This window comes from Cynocephalus volans, chromosome 2 (assembly GCF_027409185.1).
Source record: "Cynocephalus volans isolate mCynVol1 chromosome 2, mCynVol1.pri, whole genome shotgun sequence".
NCBI lineage: Eukaryota > Metazoa > Chordata > Mammalia > Dermoptera > Cynocephalidae > Cynocephalus > Cynocephalus volans.
The window spans coordinates 176,968,145-176,990,792 of NC_084461.1; the positions used below are offsets into that span (position 1 = coordinate 176,968,145).

General features: G+C 47.8%; 1 protein-coding gene across 7 annotated transcripts in view; it reads left to right on the plus strand.

The window, feature by feature from the left end:
• Window positions 1-22,648, plus strand: part of GOLGA3 (golgin A3) — a 42,628-nt gene that overhangs the window by 13,806 nt on the left and 6,174 nt on the right. For 4 of the 7 annotated variants that reach the window (XM_063088003.1, XM_063088006.1, XM_063088008.1 and 1 more), the window contains 17 exons: window positions 545-1,203; window positions 1,808-1,919; window positions 3,847-4,153; window positions 6,048-6,250; window positions 6,979-7,116; window positions 8,435-8,596; window positions 8,909-9,277; window positions 11,621-11,698; window positions 12,559-12,822; window positions 14,257-14,351; window positions 15,252-15,486; window positions 17,109-17,252; window positions 18,056-18,253; window positions 19,196-19,312; window positions 21,260-21,399; window positions 22,094-22,226; window positions 22,462-22,584. In XM_063088003.1, the coding sequence (XP_062944073.1) occupies window positions 545-1,203; window positions 1,808-1,919; window positions 3,847-4,153; window positions 6,048-6,250; window positions 6,979-7,116; window positions 8,435-8,596; window positions 8,909-9,277; window positions 11,621-11,698; window positions 12,559-12,822; window positions 14,257-14,351; window positions 15,252-15,486; window positions 17,109-17,252; window positions 18,056-18,253; window positions 19,196-19,312; window positions 21,260-21,399; window positions 22,094-22,226; window positions 22,462-22,584 (3,477 nt within the window). The remainder of the gene's footprint in view (window positions 1-544; window positions 1,204-1,807; window positions 1,920-3,846; window positions 4,154-6,047; window positions 6,251-6,978; window positions 7,117-8,434; window positions 8,597-8,908; window positions 9,278-11,620; window positions 11,699-12,558; window positions 12,823-14,256; window positions 14,352-15,251; window positions 15,487-17,108; window positions 17,253-18,055; window positions 18,254-19,195; window positions 19,313-21,259; window positions 21,400-22,093; window positions 22,227-22,461; window positions 22,585-22,648) is intronic. The other 3 variants (XM_063088005.1, XM_063088007.1, XM_063088010.1) reach the window with 1 other exon arrangement.

A 22,648-nucleotide genomic window follows, 5' to 3' on the forward strand; every position in this document is an offset into this window, starting at 1 on the left:
ATTAAATTAAAATGGCAATAAAAAGGGCTTAGAATCTAGATGAAGAATATTACATAACTTCTTTATTGAGGGACATACAAGCAGGTAGGAATAATTGTCGGGAAACAGCTCATAATCTCTTAAGTAATTTTAAGATTAAAGTAGTTCTAATTCAACAGGACTTTTTTTTTTTAATGTGAAGAAAATTTTTATGTTTATCTGAAAGAACGAACATAGGAGAATAGCCAGGAAAGTTTTGTCAAGGAAGTACGATGAGGAAGGACTTGCTCTCTAAAATGTGGTTGAAAGTGCTTTAAAATTACCTTCACTAAAGGTGTGCTTTGGGCCCAGGCATGGTCCCGCTGGTCAGTAGAGTATGATCCTGAAGCAGTGAGACTGCTAAGGCTTGGAGGCTGGCCGCACCTTCATAGTGAGGGCTGGGAGAGAGGAGCTCTCTGCTTTTCAGTAGAGGGAATAGCAATTGGTGCATCCTTTCTGGATGGCAATTTTAGAATGCTGTTTGTCAATTTTAAACATAATTTTTGTACTTTTGTTTCCTTCTCAGTCCAGTCAACCTGCAACAAAAACGAGACTTTTCAGCACACTTGATCCTGAGCTCATGTTAAACCCAGAAAACTTACCAAGGGCCAGCACCATGGCTATGACAAAAGAATATTCCTTTCTGCGCACCAGTGTCCCTCGGGGGCCCAAGGTAGGCAGCTTAGGGCTCCTTGCACATCCTAAGGAGAAGAAAAGTTCCAAATCCAGCAAAATTCGGTCTCTGGCAGATTATAGAACTGAAGATTCAGATGCTGGGAATTCTGGCGGAAATGTTCTGGCCACCGACTCTGCCAGGGGTTCCCTGAAGCACAGTAGAAGCAGCATGGCATCGGTTGTGTCTGAGGTCAGCCTGTCCCCTGAGACAGAGGACCGTCTGGAGAGTGCCTCCCTGACTGGGGACAGCGTGTCTGAGGCCGATGGGAATGAAAGTGACAGCTCGTCATACAGCAGTGTTTCTGCCCGTGGAACCTACAGCGTTCTGATGACCACGGTGGGCACACGGGACACTTCTTATATGGTCAATGGCCAGGAGATTGCCTCAGATGCCCTGGGCCAGTTCCCCTCAATTAAGGACGTCCTCCAGGCCGCAGCAGCTGAGCATCTAGACCAGGGGCAGGAAGTCAACGGGGAGGTGCGGAGCCGGAGAGACAGTCTCTGTAGCAGGTGCGAGCAGGCAGGTGGTGGTGGGCCGGGCTGGGCAGGAGGCAAGGCACCACTGTGCTCTGTTACTGGAGCAGGCTGATACGTCATTTTTCTTTCTTCATTCCATCTTTAGTCTTACATTAACGTTTCGTTTATACACAACTCTGTTACTGTGTAAGAAATAGAATGAGATCTGATTAGCATAGTCTGCAATATTAAAATATCTTCCAATATTTGTACAGATCTGTTTCTAAAACTGCACAGATACTTATGTGGGCTCCTGTTTCTTTCTTTTTTTTGTGTGTGTGTGGCTGGCTGGCATGGAGACCTGAACCCTTGACCTCAGTGTCATCAGCCCCATGCTCTCACTAAGTGAGCTAACCGGCCATCCCAGTGGGCTCTCTTTTCTAAGGGTGTTCCAGCCATGTGGAAATGCCTGGCTGTTTGCTGGGTGTCCATTAGTAGCATTTATACAAGCTTTAGCTCTCTAGCTGTCTTTTTACTTATTTTACAAAAAATATGGGAGAGTAGCAGGGGTGTGTGGAATCTGGAAAATATGGAGAAGTGCTAAGGAAAGTAATGACACTCACTATCCCACCATCTGATCCTGTCCTTTGTCCTCCAGTGTGTCCTTGGAAAGCTCTATTGCTGAAACTCAGGATGAAATGCTTCAGGTTCTTAAAGAAAAGACGAGACTGGAAGGACAACTGGAAGCTTTGTCATTAGAGGCTAGTCAGGTAATGGATGTTTGATTAATGTGTTAATGTGCCATGTCTTTGAAAAGAATGTGTGATCACTCTTCATTGGGTGCAGAATTTTACAAATGTGTTTAAATAAGCGGCAGCAGCAGCAACCAAGTCTTCTATATCCTTACTTTTTTTTTCTGCTTGATTTGTCAGCCTCAGAAAGAGGTGTGTTGGTTTCCTGCTCTGAGGGTGTATGGGTCAGTTTCTCTCTGCATTTCCATCAGAATTTGCCCAGAATATTTCCTAGATGTTAGGAACCTAATAGTTTGTAATAGTTAAATTCTTTTGGTGGTTTGCACCCTTTTCTGGCATGGTAAACTATTCATCTTTGCCCCTTTAATACTTTTTGCAGTAGGTTCAGCTTTGAGCACTTCATCTTGGTGTTATTAGCACCACACTGTAATCGAGTGAGCTAACTGGCCAGCCCTGGTTCTGCTTGTTCTGATATTATTTTTGCTATACCTGGTTAGCATTTTCCTGAAAAATCATTTTCCGTTCCTTAATTTTCAGCTTTCCTTCATCATTTTGTTGTATGTACTTCTGTTGATGGCAAAGAACTAGATTTTTATCTATCAACAGAGTAAATCAGTTTGGTGGAATTCAGCTGTTCACTTTTGGTATCTGAGAACATACATGCAGCGCCAGGAGGCACTGTGGTGGGAGTGGGGAGGGTGTTTCTTTCAGGGAGTATGTGCTGCAGAGCAAGGGATGATGGGAGATAGAGCAGCTCGTGGTGAGAGGAGCTTGCTTTGTGAAGTAGGAGTGTCATGTCGAATATGACTTTTTTGTACAACATGGTCCTTGGACATAATCCATCTACATTATGATATGTAAAACTGTGTCTGCAACAGAGGTGATCTCAGAGATTTTGAGGTTAATTTTGGTTGTACACAGTTTTCACTTTATACTTTTCACTTTAATACTTTTGAATATAACCCTCTCATCAAATGCATTTCCACTTCGTCTCTATATTCAATCTCTAGAACAATCTAAGAACCTTAGATTGCTTTTACTTTACTTTACTTTCTTATCCTCCTGGGCTCACTGATTTGTGCTTTGCTTGTCCAAGCCAAGACTAGCATAGATTGTTCTGGGTGTGATGATTTCTGGTGTCTCTCTGAAGATGCTAATTATACTCTCCCTAAAATCTCATTGCATCTGCTCAATTTCTTTGGGAGTTTTTTCTGGTTTTTGCATCTGTCATTTGTCATCGTGATGTTGTGTGAACTTTGATTCCCTGTGTCAACTTTAGGATGGGCAGGATGTGGGATGGGCAGGTGGGTTCATGCCCTGTGCCTGTTTTCTTATTGCAGCCATTCTCTCTGCTCCTGGGGTCTTTCTTTTCACCCCTGGCTTTATCTTGCAGACAGTGCTGCTGTGGTCACTCAGGGCTGCTCGTGTCCAGTGGCTCCGTTTGGAGCCCCTCGTGACCTCTCTTATGTAACAGCAGCCTTTCCCTGCAGATGTATTCTGTTCATTTCCTCCAGATCTGAACCTGACTGCTTTTTATCTTTTAGGGATCTCTCAATACAGCTGATGTTCCTGCTTTGAGAGAATGTGTGTGTACATTTTTTTTTTTTTTTTTTTTACAAATGTAGTTGTATTTTCCAACATCCTTGCAGGTAAAAGGTGCTTCCACAGCTCTCCCTGAATGCTGCCCTGCTATGCCTAAGACTAGTGCATACTCTGCACGTGTCTCCTCCTGCCTCATGGGCCTGTTTGGAAAATCATTTTCTTTTGGGATAACTGTCAATGGCAGAGTGACTGGGTGACTTGGAAGCATAGCAATTTGATGGAAAGTCCACCTGTTGGGCATCTTTCTCATCTCATTGATTATGTTTTTGTAGTCCTGTGAACATACTGGATGGGAGTGACTCGCTTTCTGAAAGTCAGTGTGGTTGTTTGGGGATCTTTTTAGGCACTTAAAGAAAAGGCTGAGCTGCAAGCCCAGCTGGCCGCCCTGAGCACGAGGCTGCAGGCGCAGGTGGAGCACAGCCGCAGCAGCCAGCAGAGACAGGACTCCCTCAGTTCAGAGGTGGACACCCTGAAGCAGTCCTGCTGGGATCTGGAGCGGGCCATGACTGACCTGCAGAACATGCTGGAAGCCAAGAATGCCAGCCTGGCATCCTCAAACAATGACCTGCAGGTGGCAGAGGAGCAGTACCAGAGGCTCATGGCCAAAGTGGAGGACATGCAGAAGAACATCCTCAGTAGGGACAACACAGGTGAGGGTCCTTGTGCAGCTGCCCAGTAAGCAGAGGCTGTGGGAACTCTGCTGCCATCATATCGCTAGGGATGTGGAGTTGCATTAGCTTCCAAGTTACATATAAGGCGTTACTTTTCTAAAGTAAGTATAATTTCTTTTTTTTTTTTTTTTTTTTTTTTTTTTTTGGTCTTTTTCGTGACCAGCACTCAGCCAGTGAGCGCACTGGTCATTCCTATATGGGATCCGAACCCGCGGCGGGAGAGTCGCTGCGCTCCCAGCGCAGCACTCTACCAAGTGCGCCACGGGCTCGGCCCCCAAAGTAAGTATAATTTCTGTTGAACTCATGGAATCCTGTACATTTTTGTATGAGCACCCAGAGGAATGAATTGGGTCTCAAAAATTGATGTTGGACTTCGACCATCAGTGGTGATCATTCCCACTCAATCTGCTTTGAAGGTCTGGTCTTGTTGAGGAGTAGAGCTGCCTGGTTATTCCACAGAACTGCAGTTTCTACCTAAAATATTTAGAAGCAACACTTAGATTGTTGATTAGTAAACCTAGTCCACAGAGGTCCAGCTGGCTCCTGTCAGGCTGAGCTAGAGAATGGCCAAGAAGCGGTACTGTTTAGTTGCAGGGATGTGGCAGCTGGCAGTTCAGGGAGAGCACCTTGTGGCTCCCTTGTGCTGTCTTCTTGTCCTTGTTGCTCTGTCCTCAGTTTCCACCCAAGCCAGGCCCACTGTCAACGCTTCAACACCCAGTGGGTGCCAGGAAGCCTCTGGTCTTCCTGCTCAGAACATTTTGTTTGAACAGTGGGAAGGAGTGGGTGAAGCAGAATGAGAAGACGGAAGATCAAAGACTGAGGGATGGGGCCGAGCCCGTGGCGCACTCGGTAGCGTGCTGCGCTGGCAGCGCGGCGACGCTCCCGCCGCGGGTTCGGATCCTATATAGGAATGGCCGGTGCACTCACTGGCTGAGTGCCGGTCACGAAAAAGACAAAAAAAAAAAAAAAAAAAAAAAGACTGAGGGATGTAGAGTCAACCCAGATCCAAAATCCTCCCACGTAGGCTACAGAGATGAGATTCTTCTCTCAGAGCTCTGGGCTGTCTGAGCAATGCGTGAAGGACTGTGTCTATGTGAGGTTGAGTTTTCCCATAAGGCAGTGAGTCCAGATTTCAGGTGTGATGATGTAAAGGGAAAAGTGACAAACTGCTGTTACAGTGGTTCTAATAGTGGAAAAGAGAAAGAGTCAGCTGAGAAACAATGTGACAGACTCTTAATTGCTGTTAATTTTTAAGTCTTTGAGCATTTTATGATACTCAGTCCTTTAGAAAACATTATAAAATCCAAAAGGTTCTGAACACCAAAATAGTTTTGTAACACTGGGTTGCAAGGCCTTACCTGACCAGTGCCTTCTTGCTTCAGCTCAGACTGTGGACAGGTATCCTTTTTGTGGTCTATTCAGTGCCATGTTTGCATTTTTGTGCTCTTTTAGATGACTTTGCTATTTAAAATGGCCCCAAACACTGTCTGGTATTCTTAGGTGCAAGGAGGCTGTGTTATGTTTCATGGAAGAGATGCAAGTATTTGTTAGAGAAGCTTCACTGAGGCCTGTTGGCTGTGACCTCAGTGTTAATGAATAAATAATAAGTATTAAATAAGGTGTCTTTAAACTGAAACACATCGACAACGGTTATGTGTTGACAGTTGATGAAAATGTTGTGATCAGCCCTGTTTCCCCCAGGACCAGTGGCCCAGTGTCGCGGGACTTTATAGGACACACCACTGAGAATAACCAGATCAACTGTGTTTCTTGCTGTCTACAGAGAGCCCCACTGTGCGTCATATGTCTGCTAGTGCTGTGGGCTCTCCTTTGGTAGCCGCCAGCTGAGCTGGCTGTGCTTGCTCATTTTCAGTGCATGACCTCCGGCAGCAGATGGCAGCCCTGCAGAGCCAGCTGCAACAGGTGCAGCTGGAGCGCACGGCGCTGACCGGCAAGCTGAAGGCGTCCCAGGCCGAAATCTCGTCGCTGCAGAGCGTCCGGCAGTGGTACCAGCAGCAGCTCGCTCTGGCACAGGAGGCCCGTGTCCGGCTGCAGGGTGAGATGGCTCACATCCAGGTATGACCCAGGATGCCCTTCGGGGGAGACACAGGCACAGGGCCTGGCAGGTCACACTTCTGTCTTGTGGGGAACAATTCTGTCTGCCCTGCTCCATGAAGCTTTCATTTAGACCCCGAAGCCTGCAACTGCTGTCACATCTTGGTGTCTTGTAAGTCTAGGAACAGTCACTAGGGCCAGAAGTGATGTGGGAGAAGGTCCAGGCACAGACTGCAGTCTGCTGTCACACTTCTTTTCAGTTCTTGCTTTTCTTTGCAGACCCCTTACTCCTCTGGGGGCCATCACATGGGGCTCCTTTTTCTCGAGGAGATGGTTGGTTGAGGTCAGGCCCAGGGCTGGGCTGTGAAGCCTGCTTCATGGGAACAGTGCATGTCAGGCAGTCAGGCCTGGGGTGTGTTTGACTGGATTTGGTTGGTTTGGATAAGGCTCCCCACCTGGGTGGTGAGAGATGCACCTGCAGTGGAAACTTTGTGTAGGTCCTGTCGTAGACTGCACAGTCTTGACTGCAATGACCCCTGATTTATGGGCCGCCAGCCTTCCCTACTTCGGCACACAGAACCCAGACGGCCCAAGTTTCGAGGTGGGGTGGTGTGTGTGGGAGACACTGAGAGGGGCAGCCAGTGGCCGTCACTGGGCAGAGATCCTCACCTGGGGCCTCTGGGGCAGCTGGTCTGTGCTTCTTGCTTGGAACTGAGCGACTTTTTACCCTGTGGATTCTTTCTCTGAAGGTTGGACAGATGACCCAGGCGGGCCTCTTGGAGCACCTAAAGCTTGAGAATGTGTCCCTGTCCCACCAGCTGACAGAGACACAGCACAGGTCTATCAAGGAGAAGGAGCGTATAGCCGTGCAGCTGCAGAGCATTGAGGTGAGGCTGCGTTGGGGCAGAGAGCTGATCTGTATGTGCCTTGGGGTCCTGCTGGGAAGAGTAAGAAAACAGACATGCACATAAATACACATAATATATTTTCTCTTGTATACATATATATCTTTTAAAATGTTCCTTGAACAGCCTGCAGTGGTAGCTGTTTAAGGTTGTCTGTGAGTGGGGTCACACTTGGATGTCTTGAGGGAACCTGGAGTTCTTCTTTAAACCTGCCCGGCCTCTGTCCCTCATAGCCAGTCACTGCCAGCTAGGGATGTTGTTGGGCCCGGAGTGGGAAGGGAGGAAGGGGCTTAGGGTATCTGTGTGTGCCACCACTTTTCAGAGCCCAGTGATGACAGCGGTTCATTTGTTTCTGACACTCGGCCTGCATGGCTGTTTAATCCTCTGACAGCCACGTGAAGTCGCTGTGGTGTTGGCAGCTGCCTGCACAGCTCCTTTGCAGAGGGTGGAATGCATAGTAGCTCTGACTTGGATCCAGATACCTGCTCTCTTTTTTGCAGCAAGTCCCTGGACTGTTTCTTGACCTCTTTGAGCCTCATTTCCTTTTTTAGAAAATGGGGGTAATACCTACCTAATAGCATCGTTGGAAAAAGTAAAGAAGCAAAACCGTATTGAACATCTAGACAGTGTATAAAATGGTACTGAAGATGTTGCTGGGCTGACTTTGTTGCAGGTCTCTCATGTCACAGAGAAGGTTGGCTTCCTGTGCTTGCTTGATTTCTCTCCTCAGTGCTCTGTACCTGCCTCTCCCTCTGTGGGGGTCACACGGGCCACTTGACTTGGATGATGGAAGAGAATCATGTCCTGTCAACCATAACACTTCAAGGGCTAAGTTAAAATAACTGAAAAAAATGTGAAGTTATAAACTAACATTTTATTCTTAAAAAGTGTACCTAGGTGTAACGTCTTATTTGTATAGTCAAAATGCAAGGAATGCCCTGTTTGTCCCCATGTCCCCTGGTTTCTTACTTTGTTTCACCAGGTGGTGTCAGTCAATACTAAAGAGAATGTTCCATGTAACGCCACCAACCTGTCTTCACATGGGAATGGCGCTTCACTCGTTGGTTGACCCCAGTTCTTAGAGTTGGGTTATGTGCTGCTTCTCTCTGGCTAGGCCCTGAGTCAGCAGAGAGGAGGACTAGGCTGGGCTGGTGGGAGAGGAGCCCCTGGACAGGACTGTGCTGTGAGCAAGGGCCTCTCGCCAGGGGCGCGGACTTCCCTGTGAAGTGTGAGGCTTGCAACCTGCAGCTGGCAATCAGGTTTTCCACTTTTCAGAAAGCACTTTATTTCCTGGGCCCAGGCTGACATGCTGGATCAGGAAGCAGCCTTTGTGCAGATTCAGGAGGCAAAGACGATGGTGGAGGAGGACCTCCAGAGGCGGCTGGAAGCATTCGAGGATGAGCGGGAGCAGCTCCAGAAGATGGCAGACTCGGCCGCAGCCCTGGAGCAGCAGCTTGAGCAGGCAAGTGCCTGTCGCCACTCTGGCCTGGACACTGGCCCGAGGCCCACCTGAACATCCCAGGTCGCACACAGGTAGCTGGTGCAGTTACCATGTTGGGTCTGGCCATGTAGGCGCAGATTGTGTCAGATTGTCTGTTGTATTTGCTACTGTAGACTTCTGATAGGATTCTTCTACACCAGAATTTTGCATAAAAAAGACCCTTTAAAGTGTCCATCAACATTATTTAAAACCTGAACAGGGAGAAAATATGAATTCAGTTATTTTAGTGTAGGGTCAAGAGCAGCCATATTGAATTTATTATCTTTTTCCCAGGTAAAGTTGACTTTGCACCAGCGAGACCAGCAGCTCGAGGCTTTGCAGCAGGAGCACCTGGATCTGATGAAGCAGCTCACCGTGGCACATGAGACTGTGCAGACCAGGGAGCAGTCTCTTGAGGACCTGCAGACGCACTACGATGAGCTGCAAGCCAGGCTGGAGGAGCTGCAGGGAGAGGCCACCTCCAGGGAGGATGCCATCCGCTTCCTGCAGAATGAGAAGATCGTCTTGGAGGTGGCTCTGCAGGCGGCCAAGAGCAGCAAGGAGGAATTTGACAAAGGAGCAGAGCGTTTAGAAGCAGGCACCAAGGAATCATCGGGAATTTTAGAGCAATTAAGACAGGAACTGGCCATTAAGTCCAGCCAGGTAATGCGTCTGCCTCATTGTGTTGTGAATCACAATCACATGTGTGGGAGTAGGTGTGATTGTTTAGTCCTTTCTTTGGATGTGCTCTTGTGTAAATGTGGGTGACCTGTGGAAGAACACTGCTAGCGCAGGGCTTGGGGCTCCACTGGGGAAGCTATCACGGCAGCTGGTGCTGTGCCTGGCCCTGCATTAGCTGCTGGGGTGGAGAAGCCCAGAACTGGGGAACTGAGCTTTGTTTGGGGCTTTTGAAAGTAATTTACCAGAAAACACCACCTTCTGTCTACTGATGACATGGAGCTCATATTTAGGAGAAGCTGCAAGAAACTTGGCTTTTCCTTTCTTTTGCCATCCTCTCTTTGTGCCCCACTGCACATGGTGCCTCCTGGACATACAGGCAGGATAGTCGTGGTGTGAGATACAGTGGGGTGGGGAGAGACACCCCATAGCAGGCACAGCACACCCCAGCATCCTGGTGTGTGTGAGCGTGACCTAACAAGATGTCACGCCGGGGAAAAGGTGATGTGCAACAGTACGGCATGGTTTTGATGTAGGCAGACACATTCAGAAGTACAGACAGAGTGAAAAGCTGAAGAAGGACGTGGAGGAGGTAGATTTAGTATCAGGGAATGATTTTTGTCTTTAAATCCTACTCTGTAAGGATCAAGGGGAAGTCACGAGTCTGTTTTCCCTTTGGGAAAGTAAAGTGAAAGGGGCTGCTGCACTCTACAGATGCCAGCTGCACCGCATCAGGTGCTCTTAGGACAGTTGCTACAGACGGGATGTATTAGTGGTCGTTGGGAGACTTAACTTACAGGGACTGTCAGAATTCTGTTCATGTACTTGAGTTTGTTTTTACTGTTAGCTCAGTAAGGCAGACATCAACTGACACTTGGAAACTCTAAAAGAGACATTTGGTAGTACTTGAAATTTGTCGTATTGAATTTTACCTCTATTGTTATTCAGTTAGTGGTAGTTACTTAATCCAACTTAATGCTTGGATTAAGATTATTGCTCTAAAGTCAGTTGGATAGTAGTGGTGGTGGCTTTCCTGGGAAGCTGTCTTTCCACCTCTGAAGTTTATTTTCTTTACTCCGGGGACCAGTCAGCCTCACTTGGAAATAGAGCTGGCTTCCCATCACCTGGCCTCATTACAACCTGTGTGTGTCCTTAGGCATTTCTGAAACAGCCCTGTGCAGCCCTGACCACACCTACTCTTTTGTGGAGTTGCTGTAGGACCAGGGCATGTGATGTGAGAACAGTCATAGGGGTTGAATGCTCCACATGTAGAGCAAACTAGCACATTAATTCTTCCCAGGAGGGTTTTTGAAGGAGAAGCTTAGAAAAAAGCTCTATATTGTAGGAAAAAATGGATTATTTCCTAATTGTACTCAAGTGATAACAAGGATTTGTGTGGAATAGATCCTGGTCTTAGAGGAGGAATCATTCAAATATAGGAAACCTTGGCCCTAAACAAGCACTTCTGCCTTTCTAGAAACAGTAACTGCACACCTGCATGCTGAAGCTGCATTTCTATACAGTCACTGCACACCTGCATGGTGGAGTGGCACGTCTAGACAATTGCCCCAACATGCACGGTGAAGCCGCATGTCTAGTCAGTCGCCCAGACGTGCACGCTGAAGCTGGATAGGGGATGTGATTTCCTGGGGCTTCGGAAAACTCTCCTTGTGTGATGTGGTTCACTGTGGCATCTCTGTCATCACTGTGGGATGATGCTTTCCAAACCCTCAGAGCATTCATCACCTGGCTTCTAGAACAGTGTTTTTTGCTGAGCCCAGTTTGCATGTCATAAATTAATCATGTTCCTGAACTCTCTGGGGATCTCCAGTGCAGATCTGACTCAGTAGTTCTGGGTGCAGCCTGGGACTCTGCACCTCTCTCAGGCTACCAACTGGTGCAGGTGGGCTGGTCTCTGACAGACTTTGAGGGGCAAGGAAGCAGTGCTGGGGCTTGGCACATGGCTTGTGGGCCCAGCCCAGCACCTGGTTCTGTAAGTTAAGTTTTATTGGAACGGAGCCACGTCATTCATTTGCAGACTGTCTGCAGCTGCTTTTGTGTTGAAAGTGCAGAGCTGAGAAGCTGTCAGAGACGTGGCCTGCAGAGCGAGGTGTTTCTAGTCTAGCCATTTCAGCTCAGGCTTGCTGACCCCTAGTCTAGAGTGTCCCCTCACCTCGTCTTTATGGAGAGAATGGGGATGTCCATCAATGCATGTCAGGCTGCAGACTCTTCTGTACACGGACATGAGGCTGGCTCTTAGCAGGTGCCTCAGGCACAGCTCCCTCCTGGAGCCATCAGTGTGACCTCTGCACACACATGTCCCCACAGGTGGAGCACCTGCAGCAGGAGACTGCCACTCTGAAAAAGCAAACACAGAAAATAAAGGAGCAGTTTCTTCAACAAAAGGTAAAAATGTGGTTGATTTTCTTTGTGTGAAACACGTGTGCAAAGTCCTATACGGTTTAATTGCTCTGATAGAACAAAATCGATCAAGAAGCTGACATCCAGATTCCATCTTAATTTTTTTTAAGGCATTTTGTTGATTCTGAAATATCCTCCCCCTCACATTTTACTCTCTAAAGTTGGGTGCGTGTCCCAGCGAGGCAGGCGTTTGTGGTCCCCGACTCTGCAGCAGCACGTGTCACGGCACCCTGCTGTCACCTCAGAGCTGTGCCTTGTGCGCTGTCATCGCTATACAGGTTGAGTTTGCTATTGAGAATGTCTTTGAAACATTTACACCACGACCCCATGTCGAAACAGTGTTTGTTGCACCCACAAAAGCACGAACGTGAACTTTATGTTGAGAAAGCCAGCATCTCTTGGAGGGATGGATGATTCCTTTATTTCTTGCAAAGTGTCATTTGAGTGCCTCATGGGATCTGGGAGAGGAAGGTCCTGCAAAGCAGTGTTGTAAGTGGTGTTACGTGTTGTTACTGAGATACGAATAAGGGGACTGCCTCTCAGAAGCCAAGCAATGCAGCCAATGGGAGAAGAAATGGCCAGATTCCTTGGAGTAGCTGAGCTGTCTCGGAGGCTGGCATGGCTGCGTCACACGTTAGGCAGACTTGTTAAGGCATGGTGATGTCACCTGGTGTATAAAATAGTGGTGTGTTTCAGTTGATGGTGTCTTAGACTTGATGAAATATGTTATCTTTAGCTCAAAGAAGTTTCACGCTAGATAAGTGGTGTACATTTTTATTTCAGCTGGCTTGCCCCTGGGAAGACCCCACCCGTGCACTGGCTGATTGCTCTGTCTTGTCTGGCAGGTAATGGTGGAGGCCTACCGGCGGGATGCCACCTCCAAAGACCAGCTCATCAGTGAGCTGAAAGCCACAAAGAAGAGGCTGGATGCAGAGGTGAAGGAGCTGAGGCAGGAGTTAATGAAACTGCAGGGGGAGAAGCAGGCTGTGCAGCTGGAGCACTCGCGCCTGCAGAAGGAGGTGTCCCAAGTCCATCAGCAGATGGCAGAGCTCGAAGGGCATCTCCAGTCGGCGCAGAAGGAGCGAGACGAGATGGAGGCGCACCTGCAGGTCTGCGGCTTGTGGCGGTTGATTCCCTCTGAGTTGTGAAGGTTCAGCTCAATGTGCTTAGGGCTTACATGTGCAGGGTGGGGCAGGGCGCACAGGCTGGGTGAGGCATGGGGGGAGAGGCTTTTAGAAGAACAGCCTAGAACAAGGCCCTCCTGGAGCTTATGTCCTGGTGGAGACAGACAGAGAGGTTCTGGTGATGACACTGTGTGGAGGGAATAAACAGGGAGGCGCTACCAGAGTTCTTGGAGGCCCCACTCTTGCAGTTGGCTGTGGGAGCCAGCCGCCATGCAGAAAGCCAGGGCAGGGCACAGGGGTCTGAGGGACTCCCAGAGTCCCGTGTGGATGGAGTGTGGACCTAGGATGGGCAGGATCCAGTCATGCTTCCCTTGGAAGCCCCACAGTGGGAGCCTGGGTGTTCTCATGAGTCCAGTGGAAGCTGTCGAGGTTTGATCTGCACGTGGGGAGCCTGGAGACAGGGGCCGCTGTGCAGATTCACGTCTGTATGTCCAGGCTGAGGAACGTTTTCCGAGGTGAGAAATTGGGGGAGGAACAGTAAACTTGGGGTATGGCAGGCAGGATGTTAGACCAAGGGCTCTGCTTTGCACGGGACCTTTCTGAAGTCCCAGGAGAGGGCCAGGAAGGCAGGTTGGTTGTGTGTCTGGCCCTGAGAGGAGCTGGACTGAGGCTTTGAGCTCAGACCCCCATAGGTCAGTGGTGTGAAGGCATGAGGGTGCAGGTGGGGGGCCCTGGACTGATCAGTACAGGCAGTGGGCTGTGCTTGGCAGGCTGGCCCTGGGTCTGGGGGTGGGGCACAACCCCCCCACAAGCTTGTGTAGTCATTTGTTACTGTGACTGAGCCACTTTTGTGGGACTTATTCTCCCCACACAGAAGGAGGTGAAAAAAGGCAGTGAGGGAGGGAGTAGGGGAGGGGGACATGAAACTCTTCACATAGCGGTTCATGGTGGAACTTCTATAGTGGGGGCTTCCAGGAGGGTACTGAGGGGGCCCTGGCAAAGTAGGTTCTGGGGGGCTCCTGGGAGGGAGTTCTTGGGGGCCTCAGGCAGGTCCACAGTGTGGAGGCTTTCTTTTAACTCATCCCTCTCTGTTGTGCCTCTGCTGCTCTGGACACAGCATCTGGAAACGCTTTTGACATCTACATTTGTATTTTTTGGGTTTGTTTCGGTGGCTGGCTGGTATGGGGAACCGAATCCTTGACCTTAGTGTTACAAGGCTGTGCTCTAACCAACTGAGCTAACTGGCCAGCCCTTGACCTTTACAAAGTGTCATTTATGAAAAAGTAAAGGTCCCTGTCAGAATTTCCTTCAAAACTTACGTCCCCAAAGGTGGCCCTGAGGGCACCGTGTCCCACGAGGAGATGGACTTTGGGGTGAGCAGCTTTACACAGCTCATAATTGTTTTTCCCTCTTTTGAAGTCTTTGCAGTTCGATAAAGAGCAGATGGTCGCTCTTACAGAGGCCAACGAGGTGCTAAAGAAACAGATAGAGGAGCTGCAGCAGGAGGCCAAGAAGTAAGTGTGCGTGTGGTACGGCCCCTCCGAGGGCAGGAAGGAGCCCCGCCTGAGCGTGCAGTGGACTCGGCCCACGTAAAGTGGCCTGGCATGCTGAGTTCTAGATTTAAAGTTCCATCATGATGTGGTAGTTGCTTATTCTACAGAATAACTCCACAGTGTATGAGCTAATTTCCTAAAGCACTCTTTATCATGACTCCCCTTCTGTGTGTGTTTGCCTTCGTGCCTGTGCTGTGGCAGCAGCCGCCCACCCCAGCTCCCTCCCGGGGACAGCGCTTCAATTCTTCCTTCACACCCATTTGTGCTCATGTAAATGTAAGCATGCAGACTCCAATGCGCTCTCCTGTGTGTGTGCACACATGCACACGCTGAGAGCCCCTTGGGGGCTTTTTTACCCCAATAGGCGTATCCTAAGTTACTTTACTTTTATCAGCTGGTGATTTACTCATGAAAGTGGTTGTCAAATTTGTTGCTCATATTTAAGAAGAACATTAGAAACGTTTCTATTTGGTAGGAGCGGGCTGTTTCTCTCCCTTCACTAGATCATTTTAAAACCATCCCAAAAGGGCAGGTCTAATGGTGTGGCTGGAAACAGCTCATGTCCACTGAGTGCTTATTGCCTCTTGGCTCTGCAGGGACACCTCACAGCAGCCACAATAGGACAGGCACACGCTCACCCAGGTTTTCCCTAGGGGAAGTTGGATTGTGGGGAGGGCGATGGCCAAGGGTTGAACTGAGGTGGCCTCTCCAGAGCCTGGGGTCTGAGCCCCTGTGCCAGCCCTTGAGGTTGAACTTCTGAAGTGCACTTCACTGTTCCTGGATGTTGCATTCCAGGAAGCTGGGTGCTCAGTGAGAGGCTAATCCAGGTTCTTTCTCTGCGACTCCTTTGTGACGCCTCAGGGCCATCACAGAGCAGAAGCAGAAGATGAAGCGGCTGGGCTCAGACCTGACCAGCGCCCAGAAAGAGATGAAGACCAAGCACAAGGCCTATGAGAATGCTGTGGGGATCCTCAGCCGCCGCCTGCAGGAGGCGCTCTCTGCTAAGGAGGCTGTGGACATGGAGCTGAACCAGCTTAGAGCCCAGGGCAGCAGCAGCAGCGGCAGTGACCTCGCTCTACATGTAGGTAAACACAAGGTCTGTCCCCGGTCAGGGTCATGAAGCCTCTCAATGTAGGGAAAGGATGTTTTGTAAACATTTCCCTCTCTCAAACCCAGTAAAGGGGTTTAGGAAAAAGGAGGCAGAACTAAGATGTTTAGGCAGCATTTCTTTAAAACACTGCTTGGTATCAGTGTAATGACTTATGTACATTGGTTATGACTTATGTACGTTACCTTATTTGATCCTCATAAGTCCTACGTGGGCTGTGATGTTAACGTTATTTTCATTGACGAACGTCCTTGGCTCAGAAAAACTCAGATACTATGAGGGGCAGAGGTGGGACCCGCACCCAGCCCACCTACCCTGTTTTCTCTGTGCCTGCTCCAGTGTCTCGGGAGGTGTTGGTGTGAATGGAGGAAGTGCCGTGAGCATGCACTTGCCAAGATGCCAGAGTGAGGGTGTGAGGGGGTCAGGGGTCAAGGTTTGGCAGAGTCCGGGAAAGCTTTTGGAGCAGGCAACATTTGAAATGCTCCACAATAGACAGGAGGCACTGCAGGGACCAAGGGGCAGTCTTAGGTAGAGGGGCTCTCTGTGCAGGACCCACAAGGGTGGGCGCCGGGGTCTGGAGAATGCAGGTTGACCCGCTGTTTCCTCTCACTTTTACTGGGAGGTATAAAATTCTGCCTGAGTGAATTCATTTGCATTTTATTTATTATTCCCCAGTTTGCATCTATTCTTGACATCTTAGTGATCATGTTTCTTTCTGCATGCAGTTGGTTTCTGTCTCCTCTCCACTTAGAAATTTACCAGTAGTAGTAGACCATATCATAACATGGTGTTTTCATGTCAATTTAAGTAGATTAAATTAAATGCTCCCTCTAATCTTGTTACTTTACAGTATGTTGAGGGGATTTATTTAATTGCCTTTTCTCTTTCTACTTTAAAATATGTCTCTATTGTTTGTATTTATTCTCTGGATCAAGTGGTCAGGGCGAGAGGGGATGAATGCTTATAGAACCCACTTTCCTTGCCGCATGGCCTGTAGCAGCAGAGGAGGAGCCAGGCCCTGAAAGTCTAGATGAGGGCTTGTCTGGACTTTTGGCAAATTGCTCACCTTTTTCATCCCCAGTAAAATAGAGCCAGAAAGAGGTAAATAGCAGAACCTCACTCATTAGATGGTTAAGTGAGGTGACATGTGGAACATGCTTGGAACAGGGCCTGGTACCAAAGTGGCAGCAAGTATGCGTGTGTGAGCACATGTGCATGCGTGTATATGTGTGTGTGTGTTGTATGTGTGTGTGCTCGCATGTGTGTTGTTCATTATATTATGCTGGGTACTGCTTACTTGATAGATGGTCATTTATAACCTTTATCTGCAGGTCAGATTATTTCTGTATTTCCAAAGCATTTAACCAAAAAGGTGGTTTTCTTTGTCCTAGTGTTACTTTGTGTGTCACTAGTGTGTACATGTTATGGTTAATTAATTTAGATCCTTTAAAGAAAGGGAATTGTTGTAAGGTGTGTTCAGACAGCTGCTGGCTATCAACAGTCAGGTGTGTGGCCACACAGCTTGACGCCTGTAGGACCCATGGGAGGCAAGGCAGGTGAGAGCCTGTCAGGCCTGGTGACCAAGCGTGCTGTTCCATCCTGGCTGTTAGGAAAGGATCCAGGCCCTGGAGGTGGAGCTGCAGACCCTCAGCCACAGCAAGATGCTGCTGGAGAAGGAGCTGCAGGAGGTCATTGCACTGACCAGCCAGGAGCTGGAGGAGTCCCGGGAAAAGGTGCTGGAGCTGGAGGATGAGGTAACACTCATGAGTCTGCTGTTGCGGCAGTGAGGGAATGGGTCACTCAGGACCGGGAGGCTGAAGTGAGTGGGCTCTGGAGAGCAACAGAGCCTCACTGTGCTCAGTGTGGCCACTGGCATTTTTATCTTCTCTGACTGCAGACTCTTGCTCTTTGGTGGAGTAGGCCCTGTTATCAGTACTCTAGTGAGGACAGTTGTGTTTTTGGCCTCTCCAGTAGAGTGGTCATTGCAATTCATAATGGTAGCCCTTCTCTCAGGATGTTTTGGTTGCAAATAAGAAACCCAACTCAAACCTTTGAAAGAACTCCTCATAGCTCACAGGTTCAAGGACAGTTCTAGTTTCCAGTGGTGCTAGTAGCAGCTGAGCACCATCACCAAGTGCTCGTGTCACTGCCTTTGGCCCACCTCTCTACCTACGCTGCCTGCCCCTTGTTAGGGTCCCCAAAGGCCTGTCAGTTACCATCTCTGTTCCCATCCTGAATATATTTTGTGAGGCCAGCTCAGTCCCATGCCCAACTACCAAGTGGTATGGCCTGGGCCAGGGCTGAGTCCCCAGAAGTATATGGTCCCACAAGAAGGCTGGGCTATTGGCCATAGGGAGTCAGGAGTGGGGCTAGGGAACTACCTGGCTACAGCCACACCAGTCTTTCAGGTAACAGAGCAAGGGCAGTTTGTGTGTTGTTCACTGTTGTGTTTTAGTATTACCTGTTTCCTGTTGAAAACTGCTCACCTGTTTCAGGTGTATGTAATAACTCCATTAACCAGAGCACATAATTTCACAGTTACCTTGATATGTTTCAGCTTCAAGAATCCAGAGGCTTTAGAAGGAAGATAAAGCGCCTCGAGGAATCCAATAAGAAGTTGGCTCTCGAATTAGAGCATGAGAGAGGGAAGCTTACGGGCCTTGGACAGTCCAACGCGGCCTTGCGGGAACACAACAGCATCTTAGAGACAGCTTTGGCCAAGAGGGAGGCAGACCTAGTCCAGCTGAATCTCCAGGTACTCAAACTCGTTTACCAGAAGCAGAGGGAATCGCACTGTAAATGTCATACAGCAGTCCCCCCATCCACGGCTTCACTTACCATAGTTTGTTACCCACAGTCAATCATGGTCTGAAAATAGGTGGGTACAGAACAGTAAGATGTTTTGAGAGAGTGACCACACTCACATAATTTTATTACAGTATATTCTAATTATTCTAAGTTATCATTCATGCTATTGTTGTTAATCTCTTATTGTGCCTAAATTATAAATTAAAATTTATCATAGGTACATATGTATAGGAAAAAACATAATACAGTCACACTCCACATAAGGATGTTTGGTCAATGATGGGACCGCATATACAACCATGGTCCCATAAGATTACAATAGCTGTGCCATATGGCCTTGGTATGTGGTAGGCTGTATGACAAAATCACCTTAACAACCCATCTCTCAGACCATATCCCGTTAAGTAATGCTTAGATCCTTGGGCTCTACAGCATCTGGATTGAGGACTAGCTCAGACATTTCAGGGAAGTCTTTAAAATGGCAGCACTCCCCCCATCCCCTGTGGATGTCAAGCCCCCAGCCTTGAGTTACCCAGTCATTAGAGAATTGGGTAACTTCTATTTTGTCCCCACCATTCCCATTCTTTTTGTATTGGCTGCTTTACCCATCTGCGTTCCCTGCCTGGCTGCAAAGCCATCTGAGTTTGTAACCTGACTTATATGCGTCTTTTAGATTCCCAGCCATGTTCTTGAATGTGATCATGTGATCGTAGCTGCAGTCTCAGATTTCTTTTCTTGTAACGGTATTCTCTGGAGATGGAATTTTCTCTACTTCCCTGATGTGTGCCCTGGTCCTGCTGTGTTCCCCACATGGCAGTTTTCCCTGGGCCCTGTAAGGTGTTTTGAATTTGACGTCCCTCCTCATTTACCCTTCTGTAATGTGATCTAGGTGCAGGCGGTTTTGCAGCGCAAAGAGGAGGAGGATCGCCAGATGAAGCAGCTCGTTGAGGCCTTACAAGCCTCACTAGAGAAAGAAAAAGTGAAAGTAAACAGCCTCAAGGAACAGGTGTGTGGCCCTTTACAGCTGCTTTTAAATCACAGTCTCACAGAGCCTTCCATACAGTGTTTCAGAGTCTGAAAACTTCACACAGGAGTGTCCATTCCAGGAATTCACTCCACAGAGAATAGTGTTGTTGGTGATAATGAGAGGCTGTAGAGAGCCTTGTGTGGGTCAGTAGAAGGTGGCATTAGGTTAGATCATGATGTAGCTGTGAAGGCCCAGGACAAGACAGATTGAGCTGCATGTGTATGTGTATATTTCTGTTTTGCTGGGAAAGATGTCCTGTGTGTAGTGTTGCATTAAAAAAGTAAGTTTCAGGGCCGAGCCCGTGGCGCACTGGGGAGAGTGCGGCGCTGGGAGCGTGGCGACGCTCCCGCCGCGGGTTCGGATCCTGTGTAGGAATGGCCGGTGCACTCACTGGCTGAGTGCAGGTCACGAAAAAGACAAAAAAAAAAAAAAGTAAGTTTCAGAATAGTATATGATGATCCCATTTATGTTAAAAATGTAGACAGGAAAGATGGTTGTGTAGACCCTGTTCTGTATAGGAGGTGTCTCTTCAAGGCCGGCCCCTCCCACACCCAGGTGTTCACCACGCATCTAGTAAATAGAGATAAAAAGAAAAAGATTCTTTGTTTCTTGGGTGAGGCAGCAAAACTTCTTTTAAAATAGAACTAATTTTAAGATGTGATAAGAATATTTTAACATTAACAGTTATCAGATTGTTCTTGATTCACATCTGAGTAGGTATTCAGTCTTTGCCCAGGAATTGCTGATGACCAGTGATTCTGAGCTGATTCAGCTAACACAACCCACTTTCCTACACCCAACCCCTATCTTTGCTCTGTGCTTAGGTATCACTTAATATTATTCTTACCTTAAAAGAAGACATAACTAGGAAATTCTTAACTAAAGGTGCTGGGGGATAGTAGTGTATATATGACTGATTTCTTTTTTTTTTTTTTTTTTTAAAGATGACTGGTAAGGGGATCTTAACCCTTTACTTGGTGTTGTCAGCACCGCACTCTCCCAAGTGAACTAACTGGCCATCCCTATATAGGGATCTGAACCCGTGGCCTTGGTGTTATCAGCACCACACTCTCCCAAGTGAGCCACGAGACGGCCCTCGATTTCTTTTTTTTAAGAACAGTTGAGAATGATGCTTAATTTTTTCTCTAAATGCATTTAATCATCTTGTCCTGATTGTAACAATAGTACATGCCAATAAAAAGTTTTTAAAAAGTGTAAAGATTAAAGTACAGATCACCTTGAATCTCTGCCTGTTGACAAACTGTTAATATCCTCTATGGAAGGTGTTTTTTTAACTGATTTGTAAGAGCTCTTTCTATATTTGTCTGTCATATACTATAAATATTTTTATTAAACTTTGCTTTTAAATAGCATGCTTGCTAGTGAAATTAGACAAGAAAATTAAATTATTGGAAAAGAAAATGGAAATTTTTGTTGTACTCTGAGAATTGTCCTCTCTTAGAAATCTTGAGAGAGTCTATGTTTAACTATGAAAAGCAGTAAAATTCCAAAAGGCTAGATACATCATAAGTAGATAACAATTAGAAGCTTTATTGCAGTCAGATTGGCATGATGGAAAAGTAGATTCCTCTCAACATATGTGGACTACAAGTAAATCTAACCAGAAACATGCAGGTGTACTTGAAGACTATAAAAGCTGTTTAGACCAAGAAAATCTTGAATAGATTTGTTCATTCAACAGGTAGTAGTAGCCATATGTCGTACATGTAAGGTCTGCTGGCACTGTGTTAGGTACTTTAATCTTTGTAAGGAACTTGATAAACTTGGGAAGAAAAAGCCCTTGAGCAGCCAGAATGAGCATGGGGTGGGGAGGTAACTCCACCTGCTGGCACTTGGTGCATTGTAAAGCCTCAGGCATTGCATGTGCATTACTCTCACTGATAACGTTGGCTTCCTTTCTTCTAGGTGGCTGCTGCCAGAGTGGAAGCTGGGCATAACCGCCGCCACTTCAAGGCGGCCACCTTGGAGCTGAGCGAGGTGAAGAAGGAGCTGCAGGCCAAGGAGCACCTGGTGCAGAAGCTGCAGGCAGAGGCTGACAGCCTCCAGTGAGTGCCTGGGCCCTGTGCAGAGATGGCACAAGGGGCCAGTGCAAGGCCACTGTCACCAGACCTCCTTGCTAGGATCTTCTCCATCTTTAATTCAGCACATTCAACACAGTGAGGGGTCACCCATTTTTTAGCAAATTGTTAAGTACTTTGGAGGCAAATCAAAGGAGTAGAATGTGCCTGACTCATGCCTCAGGAAGTCTGAGCTTAACTCTCCCACTTCCCTGTGCCCACTCTCTGCCTTGCTTGACCTTCCTGAGAACAGAGAGAGCCCCAATGTGAGCTTTTACCCTGAAGGCTGTGTCCTGACACTGAGAGGCTCATCACAAACTCCACGCTAGTGCAGTGTTGAATCAGATATATAGAGGGACTGAGCCAGGTCTGGGGCTGCACATGCGTTGATCCTGGTGGTTCTGGAGGCCACCACTCACTGTGTGGTCTTGCAGCAGTGACTCACCGCTGTAATCTGTGAGACGTGTTCAAAAAGTATGTCTTACTGGGGGTTTAGTTAGGATTAGCTGAGATGATGCATTGTAAAGCACCTAGAATGGTCCCAAGCACAGGGTGAACAGTATGGAGTCTCACCAGGATGGACACATCTGGCAGCATTTGAGAATAGGAAGGCATGCTGGAAGAACGCTGTCTTCCCATTCTTTCTTTCTTTCTTTCTTTCTTTTTTTTTTTTTGGTGCTAGGATTCGGGAGGGGAAGCATTCCCAGGAAATAGCACAGTTCCAGGCAGAGCTGGCTGAGGCCCGGACCCAGCTCCAGCTCCTGCAGAAGCAGCTGGATGAGCAACTGAATAAACAACCCCTAGGAAACCAAGAGGTGATGTGTGGGTGACTCCCATCCTCAATTCCTGAGTCCCCAATTCCCATGGCACAGAGTAGGACTCTGCTGAGAGATTCATTTGATTACTTCGTTCCTTGTCTGTTTAAAGGGGAATATTTATTTTTTCTAAATATGGTATGAAAAGATAAGCAGAAATACAGTTAGAGCAATTTTCCAGTACAAGAAAGCCTCTTTAAAATTCTTTTGGTCATGTGACTTTCTCCCCCTGTAGATGGAAAATCTCAAATGGGAGGTGGATCAGAAAGAGCGAGAAATCCAGTCTTTGAAGCAGCAGCTGGACTCGACTGAACAGCAGGGCAAAAAAGAATTGGAAGGAATACAGCAGTTGTTGCAGGTACCTTTCTACTCTGGAGCAGAGAGTCGGGGGCCACGTATCACCAGTTAGTCAGTGATCATAA